Source organism: Caretta caretta, chromosome 2, assembly GCF_965140235.1.
Source record: "Caretta caretta isolate rCarCar2 chromosome 2, rCarCar1.hap1, whole genome shotgun sequence".
In the NCBI taxonomy this organism is placed as follows: Eukaryota; Metazoa; Chordata; order Testudines; family Cheloniidae; genus Caretta; species Caretta caretta.
Window position 1 is genome coordinate 7,563,433 of NC_134207.1, and position 25,748 is coordinate 7,589,180.

General features: G+C 48.0%; 1 protein-coding gene across 9 annotated transcripts in view; it reads left to right on the forward strand.

The window, feature by feature from the left end:
• TSNARE1 (t-SNARE domain containing 1) overlaps positions 1-25,748 on the forward strand; it is a 719,956-nt gene that overhangs the window by 273,883 nt on the left and 420,325 nt on the right. For all 9 annotated transcript variants that reach the window (XM_048841786.2, XM_048841780.2, XM_048841783.2 and 6 more), the window contains one exon: positions 23,087-23,164. In XM_048841786.2, the coding sequence (XP_048697743.1) occupies positions 23,087-23,164 (78 nt within the window). The remainder of the gene's footprint in view (positions 1-23,086; positions 23,165-25,748) is intronic.

Consider the following 25,748-nt stretch of genomic DNA (forward strand, 5'->3'; position numbering starts at 1 on the left):
GTCTAGGTTGTGCAGGAAACCTGTGGCTTTCTTTGCCGAGGCCCCGGATATGGTCTTTCAAGGTTCTTTGTCATAGTTCCACTTTTCAGTCTCAACACAAACCTTCTTCAAGTCAAAGCAAACTTGATCAGGTCCAGGTTGCTCTTGCTCTGGGTGGACAGACTTATTTATTGTTATATTTTATTTTCTGAGAAAAGTACAAGTGCCAAAGTCCATCTGAATCCTTCCTGAGGCATCAAACTTTGCCTAGTGTACAAATGAGGCTCTGCCTTCCCTGTCTATCCTGGGCCGCTCTTTGCATGTCCTTTGTGTTATTAAATTCCATATGTTTTCCCTCTCTGTGAGTTATGTTTGTCTGAGGGATGCTTTTGGTCTTTTGCATGTTCCTCTGGCTGATGAATACCACTCCTGCCATGGCATGTGCTCTGGCTTCATTCTTAACACACAGCCCAGATAGTTCCATCTTCTTTTCTGAGTAACTTCAGAGATGAGGAGCTGGTGGACTCTGATGAATCTCAGTATTTATTATAAATTCATTCAATTTAATACCTCAGAATTTGCTGAGGCATTTTGCTTTCGAAGGCATTTAGACGTCTACTTGCATATTTGGTGGATTTCCAGCTTTCACATCCATATGTTAAGATGGAAATAACATTCAAGCTGAAAATTTGTAGTTTGGTCTTTAAACTATAGATTTTTGGTGACCAAATCTTGTTTAAGAATGCAGCTGCTGCCTTGTCAATTTAGGGCATTATTTCCTTCTGGATATCCCCATTGGTTTGCATGTCATGGCCAAGGTATATAATTGACTCACGTCTTGAATTTCTTGGACTTCTAACATAATGCTTGAGTTGGGAGTTGCTGTGGTTCTTATTGACTTTGTGTTCTCATAACTGATTATTAACCCAGTCTTTCTGTGATGCAGGACAGTCTTTTGGCCTTTGCTTACATGTTGGTTAAGCTGTCACTTGGAAGAGCTATGATATCAGCAAAATCTAGATCTTCTACCATTCTGTTAACAAACCGTGCAATGCCTGTGTTCTGGGCGATGCTGGATGAGGGCTCGCCTGCTGCCAGAGCACCTCTCCAGGTGGCATCGGGCGCTGTGGACACTGCCGCCCATACCATGGCATCAGCCATCTCTCTGCGCAGGGCTTCGTGGTGGCTCCTCTCTGGTCTTTCCTCGGAGGCTCAGCCATCAATTCAAGACCTGCCTTTCGACAGGCGCACCCTGCTCACAGAGCAGATGGACATTAAGCTCCTGGAAGGTTCCCCTATGACCCTAAAAACATTGGGCCTGTACGTCCCCAGCCCTGCAAGCAGTTTAAGCCACAGCAACCTCAGAGCCAGGGGTGCCACCCTCACCGCAGAAGGTCCAGGGGCTACAAGAGGCGCCCTGGCCACCAACCCCTGTCTACATCCCAGATGGGCTTGACCCGCAGTAAAGAGATGGGCAAGCACCCGTTTTGAGGGTGCCCCCGAGGGCAACCTACTGGACCGTTCTCCGGATCCTTCCTTCCCTCTCTTTGCCAACCGCCTTTCTTCCTTCCTCCCTGCGTGGGCATGTATAACATCAGACTGATGGGTCCTCAGTACAGTGGCGCAGAGTTACACCCTTCAATTACTTTCTACCCCCCCTTCTCACCCCACCTCCCCATCCCTCTTCAGGGACCCCCTCACCAGAATCTTCTCGTACAGGAAGTAGAGGGTCTACTACAGCTGGGTGTGGTGGAGGTAGTTCCTGTGGAGTACAGGAACAAGGGGTTCTATTTCCAATACTTTTTAATTCCCAAAGCCAAGGGTGGTCTGAGGCCCATACTAGACCTGCGGGGCTTGAACGGCTACGTAGCAAAATGGAAGTTCCGCATGGTCTGCCTGGCTTCCATCATCCCCTCCCTGGATCTGGGAGACTGGTATGCTGCCCTCGATCTGAAAGATGTGTACTTCCACATTGCCATCTTTGAGCGACACAGATGCTTCCTCCAGTTTATGGTAGGTCCTGACCACTATCAGTTCGCGGTCCTTAAGTTTGGCCTAGCGACAGCACCGCGGATATTTACCAAGTGCATGTCGTTGGTGGCAGCTTACCTCAGATGTCAGGGTATCCAGATCTACCCATACCTCAACGATTGGCTCGTCAAGGGCAACTCCAGGTCCAAGATCCAAAGGGACGTTGCGATGCTGCTGCCATGTTGTGTTGCCTCGGCCTGTTGGTGAACGATAACAAATCCATGTTAGTTCCAGGACAGAGGATAGAGCGGTGCTTGACTTGACCTGCGCCAGGGTGTTCCTGTCACTGGAGAGATTCAGGGCACTGATGGACTTCATTGCGGACGTCTCCATGTTTCCCCTGACCACAGCTAGGGATTGCCTGCGCCTACTAGGTCACATGGCAGCATTCACATATGTGGTGCGCCACGATAGGCTCCAGATGTGACCCCTGCAGCAATGTCTGGTGACGGACTACTCCCAGTCCAGGGACCACCTGGAAAAGGTCATTACCAGCCCTGTGTCGATACTTACCTTGCTGCGATGGTGGACCAACCAGGAAATTCCTGGAAGGAGTCCCTTTCAACAGCAGTCCTCGCTCAGTCAAGTTGGTTTCAGACGCCTTGGACCTCAGCTGTGGGGCGCACCTTGGCACCCGCCAGACCTGGGGTATGTGGTCCCCAGAGGAGTTGACGCTACACATAAATATCAAAGAGCTTAGGGCGGTGCGCAGAGCAAGCACAGTCTTCCTACCTCACCTGTCAGGCAGAGTGGTCAGAGTCCTCACGGACAACACAGCCTCAATGTTCTATATCGACAGACAAGGTGGAGCGCGATCCTCACCCCTTTGCCAAGAGGCACTCCATCACTGGGACTTCTGCATCGACCATGGAATCCAGCTGGAAGCATGTTACGTCCCGGGTGCCAAGACATGCTAGTGGATCACCTAAGGAGGGACTTCTTCTATCACCACAAGTGGATGCTCCACCAGGAGGTAGCCGGCATGATCTTCCAAAGGTGGGGAACTCCAAGTGTATTTGTTTGCCACCAGGCAGAAAAGGAGGTCTCACAGGTTTTTCTCCAGACGGGGTCTGGGCAAGGGCTCCCTCTCCAACGCCTTTCTCCTGAAGAAAGACTGAAGTATGTGTTCCCTCCGATTCTGCTCATCAGCAAGGTCCTAGTGAAAATCAAGAGGGACAAGGCTCAGGTTGTCATGATTGCCTCAGTATGGCCCTGCCAGCACTGGTTTGGGACGCTATTGAGCCTGTCGGTGATCCCTTCTGGCCCCTACCGAACCGACCGGACCAGCTATCACAGGATCACGGACGACTCTTGCACCCCAACCTGGCTTCCCTCCACCTCACGGTGTGGATGTTGCGTGGCTGAACCCTGAGGAACAGGCCTGCTCAGAAGGGGTCCAGAAGGTTCTCCTTGAGAGTAGAAAGCGCTCAAGTAGACTTACCTGGCAAAGTGGACAAGGTTTTACCCCTGGGCGGCCAAAAGAGGCATCTCCCCTTCGCATTCTTCGGTGCAGTCGATCTTGGACTACCTGCTTCATTTAAGGAACCAGGGCCTGATGCACTCCTGTATCAGGGTGCATCCGGTGGCCATTTCTGCCTTTCATCCGTCCATCCAGGGCAGATGGTGTTCTCCTATGACATGACGGTCAGGTTCCTTTGACTTGTCAAGAGGCTCTTCCCTCAAGTCCACTCTCTGGCCCCTCAGTGGGATCTTAACTTGGTTCTGTCCAGGCTCACAGACCCGCCCTTTGAGCCTTTGGCCTCATGCTCCCTGTCTCACCTATCGTGGAACGTAGCTTTCCTGGTGGTGGTGATGCCGGCGAGGCAAGTCTCCGAGCTGCAAGCCCTGACCTCAGAACCGCCATACATGGTCTTCTATAAGGACAGGGTCCAGCTCCGGCCCCACCTAGCTTTCCTTCCCAGGGTGGTGCCCGCTTTCCACATGAGCCAGGACATCTTTCTTCCCGTCTTCTGCCCCAAGCCCCATTAAACTGGTGAAGAGAGGTGCCTTCATGCTTTGGACGTAAGAAGGGCTCTGGCTTTCTATCCAGATCAGACAAAGCCTTTCCGTAAGTTGACTGTAAGCATGCGGACTCACCCTTGCGGCGCCTCCTGCTGGTAGTTGTCAGAAATTAGCTTGTCTAGCCACCGGAGCGCCCTCTGCAGGCTGGTGATCTGCCTTACTGCAGGCCCACGTGTCGCTCCCAGGACCCGGTGCCCTTTTCTCTGGGGTGCTGCCCCCCTGGCAGTACCCCCCCACTCTCAGGTTCTGGGTCTCCCCACCCTCTAACCCCACCTCGCCTCAGTCTGGGCTACTGCCAGTCCCCATCTAGCCCCACTCTCTGCGGCAGACTGCAGTATAAGCCACTCATCACAGGCAAGGGGGTTCGGACCTGCTGCCTCTGCCTACCTATGGGCTGCCCCTCTGCAGCCCTGCACCTGTTCGGCCTGTAGTCAGGCCGGCAACCTGGGGCTTTCCAGGCCAGAGCTCCCAGCCACTCTGGCCCTTCCCCAGCCCTGCTCCAATCTAGGTGTCCTGCCCTGCAGCCAGGCCCTTCTCCCTCTACAGGCATAGGGAGGCTGCCTGAGGTTCTGGCTCACAACCTCTTATAGGGGCCAGCTGGGCCTGATTGAGGCATGGCCACATCTGAGCCTACCTTCCACAATCAGCCCAGGCTTCTTGCCCCAGCCACAGCCCTCTCCGGGGCTGTTCTAAGCCCTTTCAGGACAGGAGCGGGTAACCACCCTGCTCCTTTGACTCAGTTTTTCATCTCTACAGCTGATAGGATGAAGCGCCTCCCAGTATCCATGCAGAGGATTTCTAACTGGATCATCTCTTGCATTTGCACCTGCTACGAGTTAGGGGGAGTCCCTCCACCGTTGATGGTTAGAGACCACTCGACTAGAGCGCAGGCATCCTCGGCGGCCTTCCTGGCACATGTTCCGATTCAGGACCTCTGTAAAGCGGCGACGTGGTCCTCAGTGCACATGTTCACGGGCCACTGTGCCATCATGCAGCAGGCCAGGGACGATGCTGGGTTCGGCAGAGCTGTGTTGCAATCTACATGTCCGTGAACTCCTACGCACCTCTAGGGGTCCTCCTGGGAGTCACCTAAGTTCAGTGGACATGAGCAAGCACTTGAAGAAGAAAAGACAGTTACCTTTTTTACAAAAACCAGTCGGAGAACACGCTAACCTCCCTGGACACTCAATTACAGACCTAAAAGTTGCAATTATTGAACAAAAAAACCTTCAAAAATAGACTCCAACGAGAAACTGCAGAACTGGAATTAATTTGCAAACTGAACACCATTAAATTAGGCTTGAATAAAGACTGGGAGTGGATGAGACATTACACAAACTAAAAACAATTTCCCCATGCTAATTTTCCCCCTACTGTTACTCACACCTTCTTGTCAACTGTTTGAAATGGGCTATCCTGATTATCACTACAAAAGTTTTTTTTTTCCCGCCTGATGATAATAGCCCACCGTAATCAATTACTCTCATTAGAGTTGGTATGGCAACCCCATTTTTTGATGTTCTCTGTATATATATATATATATATCTTCCTACTGTATTTTCCACTGCATGCATCTGATGAAGTGGGCTTTAGCCCACAAAAGCTTATGTTCAAATAAATCTGTTAATCTCTAAGGTGCCACAAGTACTCCTCATTCTTTTTGCTGATACAGACTAACACGGCTACCACTCTGAAACCTGTTACCTTTTTCTGTAACTGGTGTTCTTCGAGATGTGTTGCTCATGTCCATTCCACAACCCGCCCTCCTTTGCCACTGTCAGAGTTTCCGGCAAGAAGGAACTGAGGGTGAGGGGGAACCAGCGGCACCTATATGCCACGGCATGTGCGTGCCACTCCAGTCGGTCCCCTATGGATACTGCTGAGGGAAAAACTTCCAGCACTGGTGCATGTGGCAAGCACACACCTACGTTGAATGGACATGAGCAACACATCTCGAAGAACACCAGCTATGGAAAAAGGTAACTGTCTTTTCCTGAGGGTTACCCCTAGAAAAAGTTTATTCCCGCTGTGAGGTTGGAATCATGGAGTCTCATGGTGAAAGAGGTCCCATGCTGGTATTCACTCAAATGTTGATCAGTCTGTTTCTACCCATTTTCTTTGCCAAAGAATGGCTATTTGACAGGTGATTGCTCATCAACTTTGAAGACATCTGGCTAGAGGCGTCAGCTTGTCCTTTGTCTTTGAGAAACAGTCAAAATTTCCGCTTGTGTTTGTAACTTTACATGTAAAGTTGCTACATACGTGTCCTCATGATATTATTGATCAGGGAGTTATTAGTTTTCAAATAATATTTCATAAGGAATATTTTGTACAAAGATTATTACAATTGCATGTAGGGTGTGACTGCAGGGGTGCATTCGGTCACAATCAGTTAATGCCAGTCAGCCTGGATTTATGGAGAGTAGATCCTGTCAAACTAACTCAATATCTCTTTTTGATGAAAATACAAGTTCGGTAAATAAAGATAATAGTGCTGACATAATACACTTAGATTTTTGTAAGGTGTTTGACTTGGTACCACGCAGTATGTTGATTAAAAAGTAGAATGATATAACATTAACATGGCATACATTAAATGAATCAAGAACTGGCTAATTGAGAGGGGAATTGTCATTGTGTGGGTGATTGGTTCTTGGCCCCATGCTATTTAACACTTTTATAAATGACATGGAAGAAAACCTAAAATTATCAGTGATAAAGTCTGAAGATGACATGAAAACTGGGGGGCTGAGGGGGTGTGTGTGGTAAATAATAAAGAGGACAATAAAATGTGTGTTTTAGTATGACTAATGTATATGTCTAGGAACAAAGAGTGCCAGCCATACTTACAGGATGGAGGACTCTATCCGGGAAAGCAGTGGCTCTGAACAACTTTGGGGGGTCATGGGTAGATAATCAGCTGCACATGAGCTCCCACTGCTGTGCTGTGGCCAAAAAGGCTAGTGCGATGCATGAAGAGGGGAATCTCCAGTAGGAGCAGAGAGGTTATTTTACCTCTGTATTTGGCACTGGTGCAACCATTGCTGCAATGCTGTGTCCAGTTCAGGTGTCCACAATTCAAGAAGGATGTTGATAAATTGGAGAGGGGTCCAAGAAAAGACATGGGCATTATTAAAGGATTAGAAAGCATGCCTTATAGTGATAAACTCAAGGATCTCAATCTATTTAGCTTAACAAAGAGAATAGTAAGGAGTGACTTGATTACAGTCTGGAAGTAACTACATGGGGAACAAATATTTAATAATGGGCTCCTCAGTCTAGCAGAGAAAGGTATAAAACAATCCAATGGCTGAAAGTTGAAGCTAGAGAAATTGAGACTGGAAATAAGACACATTTATAACAGTGTGAGTAATTAACCATTGGAACAATGTGGTGGATTCTTCATTATGGAGAATTTTTAAATCCTGATTGGATGTTTTTTCCTAAATAATATGCACTAGGAATTATTTTTGGGAAGTTTCATGGCTTGTGTTGTATAGGAGGTCAGACTAGATCATCACAATGTTTCTTTCTGGCCTTGGAATCTATGTATCTATATCTTCTTTCCTTCATAGATCAGAGCAAGACTCCTTTTTGGTAATATTCCTCTAAGAGCCTAGTTGCGGACAAGATGCTCCTTGAAATGAGCAGTATAGTCTAACTACTCTACCCATATATAAATATGAAGAGAACTCAGAGCATGGTCCATCTCCTGAATAATATTAGATTAGATGCAATGATAAAGGTTCCCTAGAACACACATAAAATTATCCATTTTATTGTGTGGTACATTAAGGCGCCAAGAGGTAAAGTGATTAGTGGAATGTGTCATTGGCAGAGCTGGGAAGAGAACGTAGGTGTCTTCATTCCTAGCCTTCTGCTCCAACCATTAGTCCCCACTGATAAGATGATATGGGGATGGCATAACTTGCACTACGTCCCTGGCAGTATCCATACCCTTCTAAAAGTTAAGGACAAGCAGGAGAAATACAGAAATGGCATGATTATAGAGTTAGTCATACACCTAGTACAGGTTGCTGTACTCTTCTTGTACAGCAGCTTATTAGCACATATGCTAAAGAAGGAAACAAAAGAGAATAAAAACAAGTTAATTAAAAATAACACAAGGCAGGTCTGATTGAACCTTGATTATAATCTGAAAATGTATTTATATTAATGTTTCCTTTTTTTATTCATAAGCCATTTCTTCTTGGTATGCAGAACTGTGTTCCTAAAGCTCAGTTCTGATTTGTTTACATGTGCTGAATTTCAAGGCAAGATATTTTGATGGGGGGGAACACTGAGTCATTTTGAAATTGAACTGGACAAAGCACCCAAGGACATACTTTACTTTGACCATAGCATGGTCTTGATACCCTAAAAAGTCTTCTCCATCTCTAAGCTGTGATTTGAGTTCAGTACAAGTGGATGACATCCTAAAATCCACTGCCTGACACTCTACAGTCATAGGAAATGTTGCTCCCTTCCTGGGTTGTATATACCACAAGGGCATGTTATCTATACAGTAAGGTGCCGGGAATGTCATTGTGCGTTACTGTGAAGCCTATTATGTCTGTGGTGTCAGTGGAAAGCAGTGGAAGAAGATACAAGCATGGATGTGGGCATGGACGGCGGGTATAAGAGGCTTAGGGAGGCAAAGCCTCCCCAAACGGGGCAAGAAATGCGGGATGCGGTGCACCTGCCTTTGGAGGCGCACTGGCCTGCCACCTTTGGAGCACCACCGCTAGAATCTCCCGAGAATTGGGGGAGCCACCGGCATCCGGAGCATTGCCCCGCCTGCACTCCTGCTCAGTCTCTTCCCCCATGGCCCTGTCCCCTTCCGCCCCTTTCCCCTGAGGCCCCTCATTCCACCTCTCCTGCCCCCTCTGCCTCTTCCCCCTCCGAGGCTCTCCCTGCCCGTGGTTCTCTGGGGGAGGGGGCAGAGAGGTGCAAGCAGTGGGCGCTGGTCCTCGAGGAAGGGGGCAGAGAGCAGCAAGCCGCTAGCAGGGAAGCTTTGGGGGGAAGAGGTGGAGTGGGGGGTGGGGCCTCAGGGCAGAGCAGGGAAGAGACCGAGCCGTGGTGGAGCCTCGGGGTGGAGCAGGAGGTGGGGCCATGGCCTGTGCACTGTAGCCCCCCCATGCTAGGGAGCTTCTAGTGCTTGCACCCAGCCTTCCCAAATGCAAGAGTAACGCACCATCTATGATTGAGGGCTCTTTTTTGTTCGGAGTATCACCAGGCTGAATCATCACTGGAGTTTGCAGTCTGTTACCATCCAGTTTTTTAGTTCTCGGCCATTTTGGCTTTATGGATTATGCCCATGTGGTGTACAGCGACAGTAAGGCATGTAACTATGCCATGCCAAGAGTCCTAGACCATTGTGGGAGCAGAAGAAACTCAACCAATCAGTACTTTTACTCTGCAACTAATTTGCATGCAGCGGTTTCATTGGTTGTATGAGGGAGACCACACAGATTGTAGATGACTTGGTCCCAGTGCCGTACCTTTGTGTCCACCTGCCACGCACACAGATCTCCCAAGACAACCCGCCTCGACACAAATCAACACAACCACCTACACCACAACACAATCAGCAATAACCCCAAATACACACAGCCCCTCACTGCAGCACACACCCCTCTTTTGCCAGCTGCACAACTCCCCACAACTCTCCCAGCACAACATAAATCACACACACAAATCAATCAGCCACGCACGTAGCAACACAACTAGCACACACAATAACCCCAAACATCACTCTGAAGTCTAGAATGTCTGTTGTGTTAGTGTAAAGCACAAACATGGCTGAGAGCTCTTTTTGTTTTGAATATCTCCCCGTTCTTCTTCGAGTGCTTGCCCATGTCGATTCCATTCTAGGTGTGTGAGCGCCCACGTGTGTGGTCAGTGGAGAGTTTTGCCTTAGCGGTTGGTATCCATAGGGCCAACTGTGGTGCCCCCTTCATTGATGCGCTCATGCATCAGTATATCAGAGCCTGCCAGCACTAGGCCCTCTCAGTTCCTTCTTGCCACCCGTGGTGGTTAGTTGGAGTGCCCTTCCTTGCATAGCAAGGGCGAGCGGTTTCAGCTCTTCTGACTTCGAGCCTTATGGCCTTGTAAATGGTTTGTTTATAGTAGTTAGTGTTAAGTAGTTGTTAAGAGTAGTTAGGAGTTAGAAGTCAGAGTCCCAGTGGGGACCTAGCCCCAGGCGGGGCATGCCCCAGTCTCCAGGGTTTAAACCCTGCATGGACTGTAACAGGCCTGTCAGTGACCCCCACAGCAGTTCCCTCAAGTGCCTGGGGGAATCACGTGTGAAGGACAAGTGTCGTATTTATAAAAGAATTTCAACTCAGGACTCAGAAAGAGCAGGATATTCGTTTGCATGCTCTCCTCATGGAGGCTGCCTTTCGTCTGGCTTCTGAGACGTCCTGCCAGGACTCGCCTAGTACCTCGGCCTTGATGCGCAGCGCACCCCCGGTACTGGTCTCCGCCCAGCACCGCTCCCCATCGCCGGCGCCCAGAAAGAAAACGAAGAAGCACTGCTCCCCAGCACTCAACAAGAAAGGCCGTGGGGCATCGTGCAAAGGACCCAGTTTGGGCCACCCTGCCACTCTGGAGCCATGCGGACGTGCCTCCCGAGCTGGGGCCCTTAGCCCCTTAAAGGATCCATCACCAACTTCCGGGAGCAGTAGGGGACCCAAACTTCTGGCGGCATTGATGCTTTTCGAAGCTCCCCCGGTGCTGAGAGAGCAGAGGCCTCTGCCTGTGCCACAGGATGCAGTAGAGGCTCCCTTTGAGGGCAGGCCATCCCCTAAGACCCCTCGGGGCAGTGGAGCGCCGCAGATCCCCCTATCGGCAGCGCTCTCCATCTCTGCGTCACAGATCTCCGGTGTCACAGCCCAGATCCTCTAGAGCTCGCCCTCGGTCACCGGCATCGTGATCCTGGTCCACGCCATCTCAGAGAGGATCACCCAGGGGGAGGCGTTGGTCTCCATTCTACTGGCACTGTTCACCCTCCCGCTGATCCTCCTCTAGACGCAGATCCCGGCACCTGCCCCATGGGAGCACTCCCCGTCGCGGTTCTGGTCCCCCTAGTCCAGGTTGTCTTGATACTGGCGCCGATCCTCCCACTCAAAACACTGGTCTCCGGCGGCAATGGTCAGCAGGCAGACAAAGGCGTTGAAGGCCCCACCGTAGTCACCGGAAGGGGATTCCTCCAGCAATTCAGCCCCTCACCATGACCCCACCGGCGCAATTGGGCACCTGAGGCCATGTCGACTTCTACGGCATCGCCTTGACAGCATGTCCAGTGGCCAGCGCAGTGGCCTTATTGGAGTGCTTGGGGCATGCAGGTGATGATGCCCCCTTCGCACCGCTCATCTGCTGTCACTTTGGAGCAACAGCTGGCGGCACCAGGCTTGGTGCATGAGAACCACTCGGAGGTTGGGTTAGAGGAGAGGGCACCCACCCCAAAACCCCGCCCCCCCCAGGGGATGATGCCCTGGATTCCCAGAGTAGCCAGTCGTGGGACCCTTGAGGGCCAGCTTTCTGAACGATTTTAAACACCAGGCCCTGCTTCGACGAGTGGCTGAGAACTTGGGCTTAGAGGTGGAGGAGATGGATGAGCAGGCAGACACCTTGTTGAATGTCCTCTCAGCTTCCACCCCTGCCCATGTTGCACTAACAGTGCATGACGTGGTCCTGAAAATTGCCAAGGCCCTCTGGCAAACCCCGTCGTCCATCCCTCCCACCTCCCAAAGGGTTGAAAAGAAGTACTTCATCCCAGCTAAAGGATTCGAGTACCTATTTCCCACCCACCTTCGCCCTCGCTGGTCGTCTCAACCAAACACTAGTTCAACACACAAAAATAGAGGCCAAAAGACTGGACCTTTTTAGGAGAGAGATTTATTCAACAGCTAGCATGCAATTCTGGGTGGCGAACCATCAGGCCCTCTTGGCAGGTGCAATTTAATGTATGGGACTCCCTCCATAAGTTCGAGGAGTCCCTCCCTCAGGGTCTGGCCCAGGAATTTGGCACCCTTATGGAGGAGGGCACCGCGGCGGCTAGGTGCTCTCTCCAGATGGTGTGGGATGCTGTAGACTCGGCGATGAGGGGGATCGCTTCAGCGGTGGTCTTGAGGCACAGTTCCTGGCTTCAGACCGCCGGCCTGTCCCAAGAGATGCAGACCTTTATCCAGGACTTCCCGTTTGATGGGAATGGTCTCTTTTCGGAGCAGACAGAAGCAAGGCTGCATGGGTTGAAGGACACTCAGCCCATCCTTCGCTCACTGGGCATGCGTACGCCTCAGTCTGCATGGAAGCAGTTCCAGCCACCCCTGCCACCAAGGCCTTGTCAGCCTCATCAGGGGTCTGCAAGGAGAAGGGAGAGAAACGTGAGCATTAGTCATCACTGCCCTTCCTCCTCCCGCTCACTGGCACAGCCCAGCCTGGTGAAGCATCCCGGGGGCCAGAAGCACTCATTTTGAAGGTGCGCTCAAGAACGACGGCCCTCAATTCCCCAGATCCACCTTATTCTTTCCTCGACTGTCTTTGTCCCTGCCATTCAGCCTAGTCGCGGGTCACCTCGGACCGCTGGGTGCTGGACATAGTATCTCGGGGCTACACCCTGCAATTTTCAGTCACCCATCACTCCCACCCCCTCTCCTCCCTGTCCCTCTTCAGAGACCCTTCTCACGAGCAACTTCTTGTCCAAGAGGTTGAGAACCTCCTGCACCTGGGGCGGTGGAGGAGGTCCCTCGGGACATGAAGGGAAAAGGGTTCTTTTCCTGCTACTTCCTAAATGATCTGGAGGATGGTGTGGATTGCACTCTCAGCAAATTTGCGGATGATACTAAACTGGGAGGAGTGGTAGATACGCTGGAGGGGAGGGATAGGATACAGAAGGACCTAGACAAGTTGGAGGATTGGGCCAAAAGAAATCTGATGAGGTTCAGTAAGGATAAGTGCAGGGTCCTGCACTTAGGATGGAAGAACCCAATGCACAGCTACAGACTAGGGGCCAAATGGCTAGGCAGCAGTTCTGCGGAAAAGGACCTAGGGGTGACAGTGGATGAGAAGCTGGATATGAGTCAGCAGTGTGCCCTTGTTGCCAAGAAGGCCAATGGCATTTTGGGATGTATAAGTAGGGGCATAGCGAGCAGATCGAGGGACGTGATCGTTCCCCTGTATTCGACATTGGTGAGGCCTCATCTGGAGTACTGTGTCCAGTTTTGGGCCCCACACTACAAGAAGGATGTGGATAAATTGGAGAGAGTCCAGTGAAGGGCAACAAAAATGATTAGGGGTCTAGAACACATGACTTATGAGGAGAGGCTGAGGGAGCTGGGATTGTTTAATCTGCAGAAGAGAAGAATGAGGGGGGATTTGATAGCTGCTTTCAACTACCTGAAAGGGGGTTCCAAAGAGGATGGCTCTAGACTGTTCTCAATGGTAGCAGATGACAGAACGAGGAGTAATGGTCTCAAGTTGCAGTGGGGGAGGTTTAGATTGGATATTAGGAAAAACTTTTTCACTAAGAGGGTGGTGAAACACTGGAATGCGTTACCTAGGGAGGTGGTAGAATCTCCTTCCTTAGAGGTTTTTAAGGTTAGGCTTGACAAAGCCCTGGCTGGGATGATTTAACTGGGAATTGGTCCTGCTTCGAGCAGAGGGTTGGACTAGATGACCTTCTGGGGTCCCTTCCAACCCTGATATTCTATGATTCTATGATTCTAATCCCGAGAGCAAAAGGGGGCCTCAGCTTCATTCAGGGCACGCACGCACCTAGAATGGAATGGACACAAGCGGCACATCTCAAAGAATAACAGTTACGCAAGGTTGGTAACCGTTTGTTTTTAATCATTACTGGAATTCGTGGTCTGTAACTGGCCAATTTTTAAGTTCTCAGCCACTTTCAGCTCTTCTACACACATGACTTTAAAATTACACCCATGCGACAGCACTGCCTTTCAGCCATGAGTGGGTGTTTAAGTTTTTAATCAAAATCTGCTCTGATAGGTTATTGTCTTCAAAGGCTGGCTAAAAGAGTAATATTCTGGGGAAAAACCCTTGCATTGATGCATCTTGTTTATTAAATCTATAATCTGTGTATTCCTTTCTTCTTCTTTTCTTCTTTTTTCTATTATGGTAGCATCTAGGAGCCCCAGTCAAGTATTAGGTCCCAGTTGTGCTATGCACTAAGCAAATACAGAACAAAGAGATGCTCCTGTCTGCAACAGCTTACAATCTAAGTAACACTTTGTGTGCTGAAATTATAATGAGAGTGATGCAGGGCAAGCACAATTTTTGTTTACTTTTTTCAAGGCAGGACAAAGTAATAACTAGAGCATTCCCGACAGGCCTTCGTCTCCATCATTGGAGGTTTTTAAGAATGGGTTAGACCGGGGTGGGCAAACTACGGCCCGCGGGCAGAATCCAGCCCATGAGCCATTTAGCCAGCCTGTGAGCTCCCGCTGGGGAGCAGGGTCTGGGGCTTTTCCCACTCTGGCACTCCAGCCAGGGCGCTGGGTCAGGGGCCGCACCACACGGATCGGCCCCGCTCTGGCACTCTAGCCGGGGTGCAGGGTTGGGGGCTGCTCCACGTGGCTCCTGGAAGCCGCACCATGGCCCTGCTCCGGCTCCTACGTGTTCTAATGGCCCCCTCCAGTGCTGCAATGGGAGCTGCGGGGCAGTGCCCACGGACAGGGCAGCGTGCAGAGCCGCTTGGCCGCGCCTCCGCATAGGAGTCAGAGAAGGGACATGCCACTGCTTCCAGGAGCCACTTGAGGTAAGCGCCACTTGGAGCCTGCACCCCTGAGCCTCTCCCCATGCCCAAACCCCCTGCCCCACCCCTGATCCCCCTCTCCCTCTCCAAACCCCTCGATCCCAGCCTGGAGCAACCTCCTGTACCCCAAACCTCTCATCCCCAGCCCCACCCCAGAGCCTGCACCCCCAGCCAGAACCTGCACCACTTCCTGCACCCCTCCCCCAGCCCTGATCCCCCTCCTGCCTTCCGAACCCTTTGGTCCCAGCCCAGAGCACCGTCTTATACCCGAAACTCCTCAGCACCACCCCACCACTCCTATACACCACCACTCCTCGCACTGCTAGCTGGAGCCCTCACCGCCCCTCACCCTACTCCCCTGCCCCAGCCCGAAGCCCCCTCCCACACTCTGAACTCCTCATTTCTGGTCCCACCCCCAAGCCCACACCCCCAACCAGAGCCCTCACTCACTCCCTCACCCCAACCCCAATTTCGTGAGCATTCATGACCTACCATACAATTGCTATTCCCCGATGTGGCCCTCAGGCCAAAAAGTTTGCCCACCCCTGCGTTAGACAAACGCCTTTCAGAAGTGGCCTAGTCATTACTTTGTCCTGCCTTGAGTTCCGGGGACTGAACTAGATAACCTGTTGAGATCCCTTCTAATCCTACACTTCTACGATTCTTTGACGCTTATTTCAATCAAATCTTCTTAATAATAAAGTGGATCTCCAACACCTTGTAACAGTAGACTCTGAAAAGATTAGGTATCATTTTACCCTACCTTTCTGCCTTCTTCACTGTACTGTTTGAACACCTTAATATACATTGCATCAAACTAATCTCATGGTCTAGTCTGGTTTCCTCCCTGCTTCCCAGAGACCACCATTCTTGTTCTCCCTACCATATGTACTGCTTTTCCCTCTCCATTTTTTTTTTTGGTCTTGTCCTTCTTTACCTCCCCCTGTCATCTTCTATCTTTTTGGGTTTAGTTTAATACAGCTGAGGTGAAGAAGTCAGTTTCTTTTTTGCTCGGAAGACCTTGAGGCTAAAGGAAAGTTGCAGAGCCGTAGGCCAACTTCCAGGGGCCTCATGAGTTTGATCCTATACAGGGACAGTTTCATCGGCCCAGCAGAGTGTGACTTTCTTTGGAGATTGTGGTCTTTGGGAGCATGTTGTTGTCTTAGACAGTGTTGGCCAATGCCATGGAGAGCCTTAAAGACGAAAATTGAAACCTTGTGTTCTATGGGAAGCCAGGGTAGTGTGGGAAGCCAGGGTAGTGAGCAGAATGTTGGGGGCAGTGGGGGAGCGAGAGCCATTCCAGATAACCTCTGGTCTCCAGTGCTCCAGAAAACTGAAGCCTTTTTAATATCGGTGTGTTCAATCCTGTTAGTAATGTGAGTTGCACTAATTCAGCCAGTTTGTCCTGATGATGTGAATCACAATGGCCAGTTCGTTGTCCAGCAGTTTAGGGCACTGATTCCTTAGATGGAAGAAGTTGTTTCTGGACGCTGTGGCTATTTGAGTGTTCAGGCAGTTCATATAGATCCTGTGGCTATGAACTAAGATAACCGCAGGCATCCCCCTTCAACACAGGATGCTGCAACGATGGTAGCTAAATCTTGCAGATGTTTTTTCCCCTCTTTCTGGCATCATTCATCTTGCCCACGTTCATTTTGAGCCAGCTGCCTTTCACATACATGCTGATCTCATACCGACACGGAGAACTTCAAAACATCAATATGGTTTTAGATGCCTAAACTTTAGTCACCCACATGCGCAAACATGGACATGTCTCTGTGGGTCCCGTCTGTAAAATGGGGATAATAGCCATGCTTCAGAGAGGTATTGTGAGGATAAAAACATTGTGAGTGGCTCAGATACTATAGCAATGAGGGCCACATAAGTATCCTGGGTAGAGAGATTTAACAATTGTCCCTCTCCCTTTCTTCATACTAGTTACTATAATTATCAGTCTCTTTCTCTCCAACCTTCTAGATCTTTCAGGTTTGGTACAAAAATAAGTTCATGAAGGCAGCTGATTACACCAGGCTACAGAAAAGCCACTAGCAACTGTAAATTAGTGTGAAATAATGAATAGGCCTGAATGATTAGCATTGGCTACCCTGGCAATTTTAATTAGTAATAGGGAAGTTCTTGTAGATGCCTGCACCAATTTTTGTGGTCTTTGACCTGTACTGGATCCAGTTTGATGTTCTTTACAATACAGATCAGAAAAGACAAGACATAAGCCTGCTTTGGCTCCAGATCTGACTTGTTTTCAAGATGAACCGAAAGAGGTTTCCAAGACCCCCAGACTTCTGTTTTCCCTCCCACAGTTGATGTCAATAACAGCTGGAGCTAATGACTGATTTACACAGTGCCTGTCAGCCTGAAGGATCCCAGTGTGCATTGCAAGCTGTAGATCTAGGAATCACTTCTACCACGGGTGAAATACATAGGGTGAAACAGACCAAATGTTGGTAAACATGAGAATGAGAGCTGTGAACTCCTGAGTTATTGCTCCTTCCAAGCTCTGACTCTGACTCCCTCTGTGGCAAATCACTCCACCAGTCCTTGTCTACAGGAGCATAATATTTTTCTCCCTCATATAGGATTAGTTAGTTAATGTATTTGGATGATGAGATCTGCATAGGGCCTGACATTTGATCTACCTGAAAAGTGCCTTGTTCATTCCATATATAAAACCTGCTGTGCTGTAGTGTTTGTTTGTTTTTTTAATATAGTTAAAGGCTCTTGGTTTCTCTTGAAAACCTCACATGGAACATCATCCAGTTCTTAAATGTAAATGTATTTCATCTCCTTATTAAGATGGGGAAAATAAGGCAGTGAGATCAAATGGCAGCGACTCTGGAATGAAACTCATGTTACTTCGTTTCTGTTCTCAGCCCTGCCACTGCCCTGTTGTTTGACCTCACACTAGTCCCTTCACCTGTATCTCTTTCCAGTCTCTGTCTTGTCTATTTCGATTGTAAGCTTTCTGGGGCACGGCCTGTCTCTCACTGCGTGTATGAAGAGTGTTAGCACAATGGGGCACTGATCTCATTTGGGTCCCATACATGTTGTTGTAATACAAATAAACAATTACAAATACTTTTAAAAGAACCCCTCCTACCATTTTGGTGTGATCAATTGAAACTAGGACTTACATTCCACCATCTGCAGCAAAGTGAACTATTAAGCACTCACTATTTTCAGGGCTTTTCAAATGCTTCGGATCACATTTTCAGGGGACTATGTTTCCATAAAATTGCACGCAGACACATTTTGCTCACTCATATTGGTTAGCTGGGTGCTGAAACACCTGGTTCATACACACACATGTGATGGCATGTGCAGTTTGGTGGGGAAACGTTCTGAGGCTTGTTCAAAACCATGGAACAAAAATCACAAGCACCCATGTTGGCTGCTGCTACTTTAGAAAGTTGAGAAAATAGAAATAATTGAAATGCTGTTCTCCAAATGTGAGATGCAAAAAGTGGTAGCAATGGAAGTTGTTTATTTTTCTTGATGCCTTCCAAGGGGATGATGCCAACAAGTGAATGGAAAAGGAAAAAAAAAATAATTGGAGACTAAAGTGGAGGAGAATTGATTTGCACATGTGTTTCTGCAACACTTGTACCGAAAACTCCATGCTGCCTTTAATATCTCAGCTATAATTACAATTCACCTTTCCTCATTCGTGGCACTGAACTGTATTAGCATCAGGGCATGCAAAATATTTACTGCATATTGGCAACCCCATAGTTCATCTCGGTGAATCGTAATATTTTAACACTGTGCTTTATGAAGTCTGAAGCATATAATTTTTATTAGCCACAACTGTCTTTCATGTTCTCCCCCTCCCTTTCTTTTTATGGTGTCAGTAAGTATCTGAGCTGTGGCATCTCCACTTCACTTGGCAATGTGGATGTGTTCTTTTGAAATTGCTTTTTTCAATAGGGAACTTGTACTTGTTACTCTCGCTGTTGCAGCCCTCCTGAACAGTCACAGGGTGAGAATCGCTTCTCCACATGTGTAAACTCTAAACTGCATCTGAGGTTTAAAGCTAAAATAGCACAACCTCAAAAATAAACAATGAAATTGCCGTTGTGTTACAGTAGGAGATGTGGGGCTGCAGATGGGGTCAAGAAATATCAACCAGGTTCCAGCCTGTTTAACAGATCAGCACTTCACAATACATTGTACTCCTTATTAAATTTGTGGCAGCTTTCTAGCTGATGTTGAAGATGTTTTGTTTAGAGGTGGTTCCCTTTCTCCATTGCATATCTGAGGGTTCAGCATGTGTGTCTTGTTAGTCCTATTATAACTAATCATAGAATCATAGAATCATAGAATATAAGGGTTGGAAGGGACCCCAGAAGGTCATCTAGTCCAACCCCCTGCTCGAAGCAGGACCAATTCCCAGTTAAATCATCCCAGCCAGGGCTTTGTCAAGCCTGACCTTAAAAACCTCTAAGGAAGGAGATTCTACCACCTCCCTAGGTAACGCATTCCAGTGTTTCACCACCCTCTTAGTGAAAAAGTTTTTCCTAATATCCAATCTAAACCTCCCCCACTGCAGCATAATCTAATTATGTTTCTGGCCCCATTATCATAGTGTTTGAGCATCTTACAATCTTTAATATATTTATCCTCATAACTCACCCCTGTGAGTCAGGGCAGTGCTATTATCTTCATTTTACAGGTGGAAAAGTGACTTGCCAAAGGTCACACAGGGAGTATGTAGCAGAGCAGGGAATCAAACCCAGGTCTCCCAAGTCAGCGTCCTAACCGCTGGGCAATCCTTATGCTCTTCCTCTGGTCTTAACTTTCAGAACATTGCATCGATCAGTAAGGTATCTACAAAAGTGTTTCTTCCCTCTCGCATTTCATGATCGCCAATATGCAGGCATATGTTGCTCCCACATCTGATGGAATCATCCTAAATCCCGCTTTCGGGGTGATTCAGCATTTAAATGGATCATTGTAAACTCCTGCTGGTTGATTTTACTCCTGCAGGATGGTCCCTCTACAGAAGCCCATGAACCACTCTGGTCCATGCTGTTTGGGGAATTTAATGGAATACTAACTGTGTTTCAGTGAGTGCTGTTCTAGTTGTGGGTTGTCAGCGTTTTCACTTTGGGGACTAAGCTGTCTTTTACCAGACACGCCTGTCTGAGTACATCTCAGTTTGCTTGGCTCCCGATTCAGTAATGAACTTAATCATGTACCTAACTATAAGTACACGAGTAGCCCTATGCAGGGACCTTCCTGAATCAGGGACCATATTGTAATGTCACCCACAGTTCTGATGCCCTCAGCAAAGAACTAAAGGGCTAATAATGCACTATTAAAAATTTTGCCATTGACTTAATGGGAACTGGATCAGGCTGTGAATGAATTAAATTTCTGGGGAGAGAGTTAAGCATGACCTGATTACTTCTGTTCCGTAATTCCTGGCTTTTGCAAGTTAGAATGAAAATATAAGGGACAAGTTGAAGGAATTGAATTATGAGGAAGGAATTAAAAAAATAACCATGTACCTCTTAGTGAAATGCCAGCTAAAGTAAATCATGGGGATGCCTGTTCAAACTTGCTCCTACCCCTCCTTTTCTGCTATTGAGGCTGTGAGGACATTGATGGGATAGGGATTTTCATATAAATTTAAAGGTGGGAAATGGGAAAACTCTGGTTCATACCAGCTGGTGCCACCTTCTGCTCAGGGACAGATATAGGCATGTTCTTTCATAATGGGTGCTAACAGAAGGGATTCAGGCAGACCAGTAAGCGAGGTGGAGGTCACCAGGGACTACAGCACAGCTGATTGCTGCCAGCTGGCTATCTGGCTGCTGCATATGCGGGCAGGCACAAGGAATCGGGAGCAGAAGGAAGATGAAAATCCCACCTGGGGAGACTGGGATGGAGAGTCTGTTGGGGCCAGGAGATGGGGAAAGGTTTGCCCGGGGAGGTCAGTGTTTTTTTAGGGGGGAGCATGAAATTAGAGGTTCAGCACCATATTTGGCCTTCATCCACCCTATCTCTTAGGGGTGTGGGTGTGAGCGCATGATTACTGGTTCTGTGGATGAAGGGAAAGCAGTGGATGTATTGTTTCTTGACTTTAGCAAAGCTTTTGACATGGTCTCCAACAGTATTCTTGTGAGCAAGTTAAAGAAGTATGGGCTGGATGAATGCACTATAAGGTGGGTAGAAAGTTGGCTAGATTGTCGGGCTCAAAGGGTAGTGATCAATGGCTCCATGTCTAGTTGGCAGCCGGTATCAAGTGGAGTGCCCCAAGGGTCAGTCCTGGGGCCGGTTTTGTTCAATATCTTCATAAATGATCTGGAGGATGGTGTGGATTGCACTCTCAGCAAATTTGCGGATGATACTAAACTAGGAGGAGTGGTAGATACGCTGGAGGGCAGGATAGGATACAGAGGGACCTAGACAAATTGGAGGATTGGGCCAAAAGAAATCTGATGAGGTTCAACAAGGATAAGTGCAGAGTCCTGCACTTAGGACAGAAGAACCCAATGCACCACTACAGACTAGGGAACGAATGGCTAGGCAGCAGTTCTGCGGAAAAGGACCTAGGGGTGACAGTGGACGAGAAGCTGGATATGAGTCAACAGTGTGCCCTTGTTGCCAAGAAGGCCAATGGCATTTTGGGATGTATAAGTAGGGGTATAGCCAGCAGATCGAGGGACGTGATCGTTCCCCTCTATTCGACATTGGTGAGGCCTCATCTGGAGTACTGTGTCTAGTTTTGGGCCCCACACTACAAGAAGGATGTGGATAAATTGGAGAGAGTCCAGCGAAGGGCAACAAAAATGATTAGGGGTCTGGAACACATGACTTATGAGAAGAGGCTGAGGGAACTGGGATTGTTTAGTCTGCAGAAGAGAAGAATGAGGGGGGATTTGATAGCTGCTTTCAACTACTTGAGAGGTGGTTCCAAAGAGGATGGTTCTAGACTATTCTCAGTGGTAGAAGAGGACAGGACAAGGAGTAATGGTCTCAAGTTGCAGTGTGGGAGGTTTAGGTTGGATATTAGGAAAAACTTATTCTCTAGGAGGGTGGTGAAACACTGGAATGCGTTACCTAGGGAGGTGGTAGAATCTCCTTCCTTAGAGGTTTTTAAGGTCAGGCTTGACAGAGCCCTGGTTGGGATGATTTAGTTGGGGATTGGTCCTGCTTTGAGCAGGGGGTTGGACTAGATGACCTCCTGAGGTCCCTTCCAACCCTGATATTCTATGATTCTATGATTCTATACACAAAGAGGCCTGTTAAACTGTAATCCAATTCTGCAAAGAGACGTTGTAAGGAAGGCATTGTGTTCATTTCTCATTGGTTGCCTTTATCGAATATGCTCACTCTCTCTCTAAAAGAAGTCCTTGCTAATTGCCGCGCCTTCAAATGCTCCCTTGTTCAGGGTCAAGCTGGATTCTTACTTTCTCACACCTGCCTGACTTCTTGACAGGAACGTTGTGGGTGAGTTATGTTTAAAGACTGCTTTGATGATTGAGGATCTGAGTTTTCAGCCTAGCCTCAACTAGTCTGGTGGGTGCACATGGTTGTGTCGTGTCTCAGATTAAATAATAAATGCATCAGGGTGGGAGGCTAGTTTTACTGTGTATTTGTACAGCACCTAGCACAATGGGGCAATGATTCTAAAAGGGTCTTATACAAATATTTAAATAATCACAGTGTTGCATGTGCAACATGTGGCTACAATCAGGGAATCGGAGGTGAGATTTTCAGAGCCACCATTGGAGTTGGATGTCCTATTCCTATTCATTTGTATGGGAATGTGTGCATCCAGATGCCTTAGGCAGCTCGGAAACTGTCAGCCTAGGTGCCTAAATAGAATCACTTGCCTCCAAAATAATTGTGGGTGAAAACTGCACTACAGTTGATTGTGCCTGCAAATTCTGGGCACATAAAGAAAGGCAGCCTATAAAAACCTGCCCCTGTAAATGCTCTGTCTCCGCTCCATAGCCTGTTGATGTCAGTGGAGGGATTCCCCTTTACCTCAAAGAGGTTGTATTTGGGCCTATAATTGTTAGAACCAGTGTTTCACTTTCAGCCCATTAACTTTCAGAGGTAACTGTGTGTTTGTTAAATATGTACAACCACCACAACAAAGTATAGGGAGAAAGCTATGATAAATGTCCCTTTCTTTGGTGCATGCTGGTTCAGAGACTCTGCTCTGATGTTAGTTAGTCTCTTGCTAAGCAAGGCACGGCGATACGCTGGCCAGATGTATTAACATGCGCTCTCCTCCTTGTCTTGTTGCAGCCACCCAGATCGATCCCAACGAACTCCAGGAATTGTTTCAGGAAACTTCAGCCAACATCTTCCGAATTAACTCCAATGGTGCGTATAATGAAAGGCTTCCTAGTCAATTGTATGCAGTCCTGCTGATGACTTGTAAGCATGTATACCGCGTTCAGCAAGCCCTCTTGTCGGGGAGCAGATATTAATGCATTTTTGCTGATTGGCCTCATGAGCACACGTACAATACACTTTTCTTTATAAGATGTAAAAATATTCCCCCATATGTTGCATTAAATAGGCAGAGAGATATTCCCATCCTTACTGAGATGGCATCCTTTTCTATTTTTAATTATGTCATCTGTTACAATAAGGAATTGGAAGGCAGAAAGGTGGAACAAGCTACACTGCTTCTTTGAAGTGTTGCAATGCTGCAAAGTTCAGAGCCTGTCATATTAGCTTGCAAAACAGCTACTATTTCCTTTATTCTTCCTTCTGTATCAAATGGGAATGCTGTTCCTGGTAATTCCTCATGTGTCTGTTTAGGATACTGCTTCCTAAGGGCCCAGTAGGTCAGGGTGCTGAGTGCCTTTTGAGAGGTGCTCAGGACCTTCAACACTCCTCGAAGGTAATAGGAGGTGAGGTTGCAGCACCTTGTAAGATTCAGCTGTAAGATAGCGAATGACAGAGGGAAGTGCTCTCTAATGATTAGAGAGAAGGCCTGGGAGTCAGAATTACTGGTTTCTCTCCCCTGTGCCTGCAGTGACTGACACATCATAAGAACTGAGGTAGGTAAGGAATAGGATCAAGTCACTATAACTAGGAGTCAAGACTTCTAGAATTCAATTCTGCCTCTTCTACAGACCTGCTGTGTGACGTCAGGCAAGGCTTTAATATCTCTGAGTCTCAGCTTCCCCATCTGTAAAACTTGCATGATGCTGAACCTGTCACCGAAAAAATAAAAAAAGAGTCAATTTCATTAATAACACAGAGGATCAATGAGTTTATCCTGATTATAGAGTTATGCAAATTAGTGTGTCATAAAGATCAGGGCCAGAAGAGACCAACTGATCATCTAGTCTGACCTTCTGTGTATCCCAGGCCACCAGCATCTACACACAAAATCCAACAACAAAGGAAATAAGACCCACAGGAGATCAGTCATTTATGTGCCACAGCAGAGACCAAGGGGTATAAGTGAGTCTGAGGAGCACCAGTGTATGAGGACCCTGCAGTGGAAGGACAATGACTGAGAGAGATAGACCCAGATAATCCTGGCAATTGACCCACTCGCCGCAGAGGAAGGTGAACCCCCCGTTCAATGTCACTGCCAATCTGATCTGGAGGAAAATTCCTTCCTAACCCCACATATGGCGATCAGTTAGACCCTGGGCATGTGAGCAAGAACCAGCCAGCCAAGCACTTGAGAGAGAGAGAATGCTCAGTGCGACCCCGTCCAGTGTCCTGTCACCACCTGTGGCCATCCCTAATGCTTCAGAGGAAGAAGATACAACAACCTCCCAGAATACATTGCAGGGAGAGGGACATCCCTTCCTGACCCCTGCCAGTGGCTTGTTGTAACTCTGAAGCCTGAGCATTAGGAACATAAGATATAAACTGAAAGTGACACCCTGGGCTGTCAAGCCGTGCTCCCCAACCATCACAAGCAACCCTGTCATGCAGTCCTTGCGGCTCCTGGTGTCTCAAAGTTAAGGGAATCCCTGCTATAGAATAGAAATTTCAGCAATTTCCCTTTGGCCAGTTCTACACTACAAAGTTTTATTGGCACCGCTTCTACACTACAAAGTTTTATTGGCATAGCGGTGCCAGTCAGGGGTGTGAAAAAGCCACAGGCCCTGGCCAACATAACTAGGCTGGTTATTTCTCTGGTGTAGATTCAAGTATGCCAACAGAAGAGTGCTTCTGTCGGCACAGCTAATGTTATGTCTACACTCAGGGTCTTTGCCAGTATAGCTGTACCAGTATAGCTATAGCAGGAAAGCATTTGTAGTGTAGACAAAGCATTTGTGATATATGTGGGGGTGAGGAATCATGCACTTAGCAAGCTGAATAGCAATAAGAAAGAATGGATTCCCTGCTAACCTTTGAGATGCTTTGTGGTGGCAATGGGACTCTTGCTGCTTCAGAGGACGTACTTCCAGGAAAAAGCCAAGTGCTGCAGAAGGGGGTGAAATTCCTCCGAACGAGTTCCGATACCATGACCCAGCATGGTGCTAAGGTTAGTCTTGCAGATTGAATATAGACCTCAGTGTCTGGCTGCTTACGGTCGTTTCAGAATCTGTGACACTTCTCAAAAGAGATCAGGATTTATCATAAATATCCTTGTCCGATTTCATTTTGTATGTAACCACTGAATTCTGCCTGAACTTTCAAGTATTTATAGTACTCTTCACTTCTTGTTCTGAACTGCTGTTGTGTGATGTTGTGTTCTCCATCACTAGTGTCTGCATTTCAGTGCTGTCTGAAGTGATTTCTTTATTCCTCTGTTGGAATAATGGTGCCAATGCTTTATGAAACATGGTATAAAACTGGAAAGGGTTCAGAGGAGAGCCTCAAGAACTGAGGACTGGAAAGATACAAAAAGCCTCTCTTTATTTAGCTTACTGAGAAATTCAAGAGGTGACTTGATCAAGGTTTACAAATACCTACGAGGGGAGAAGATAAC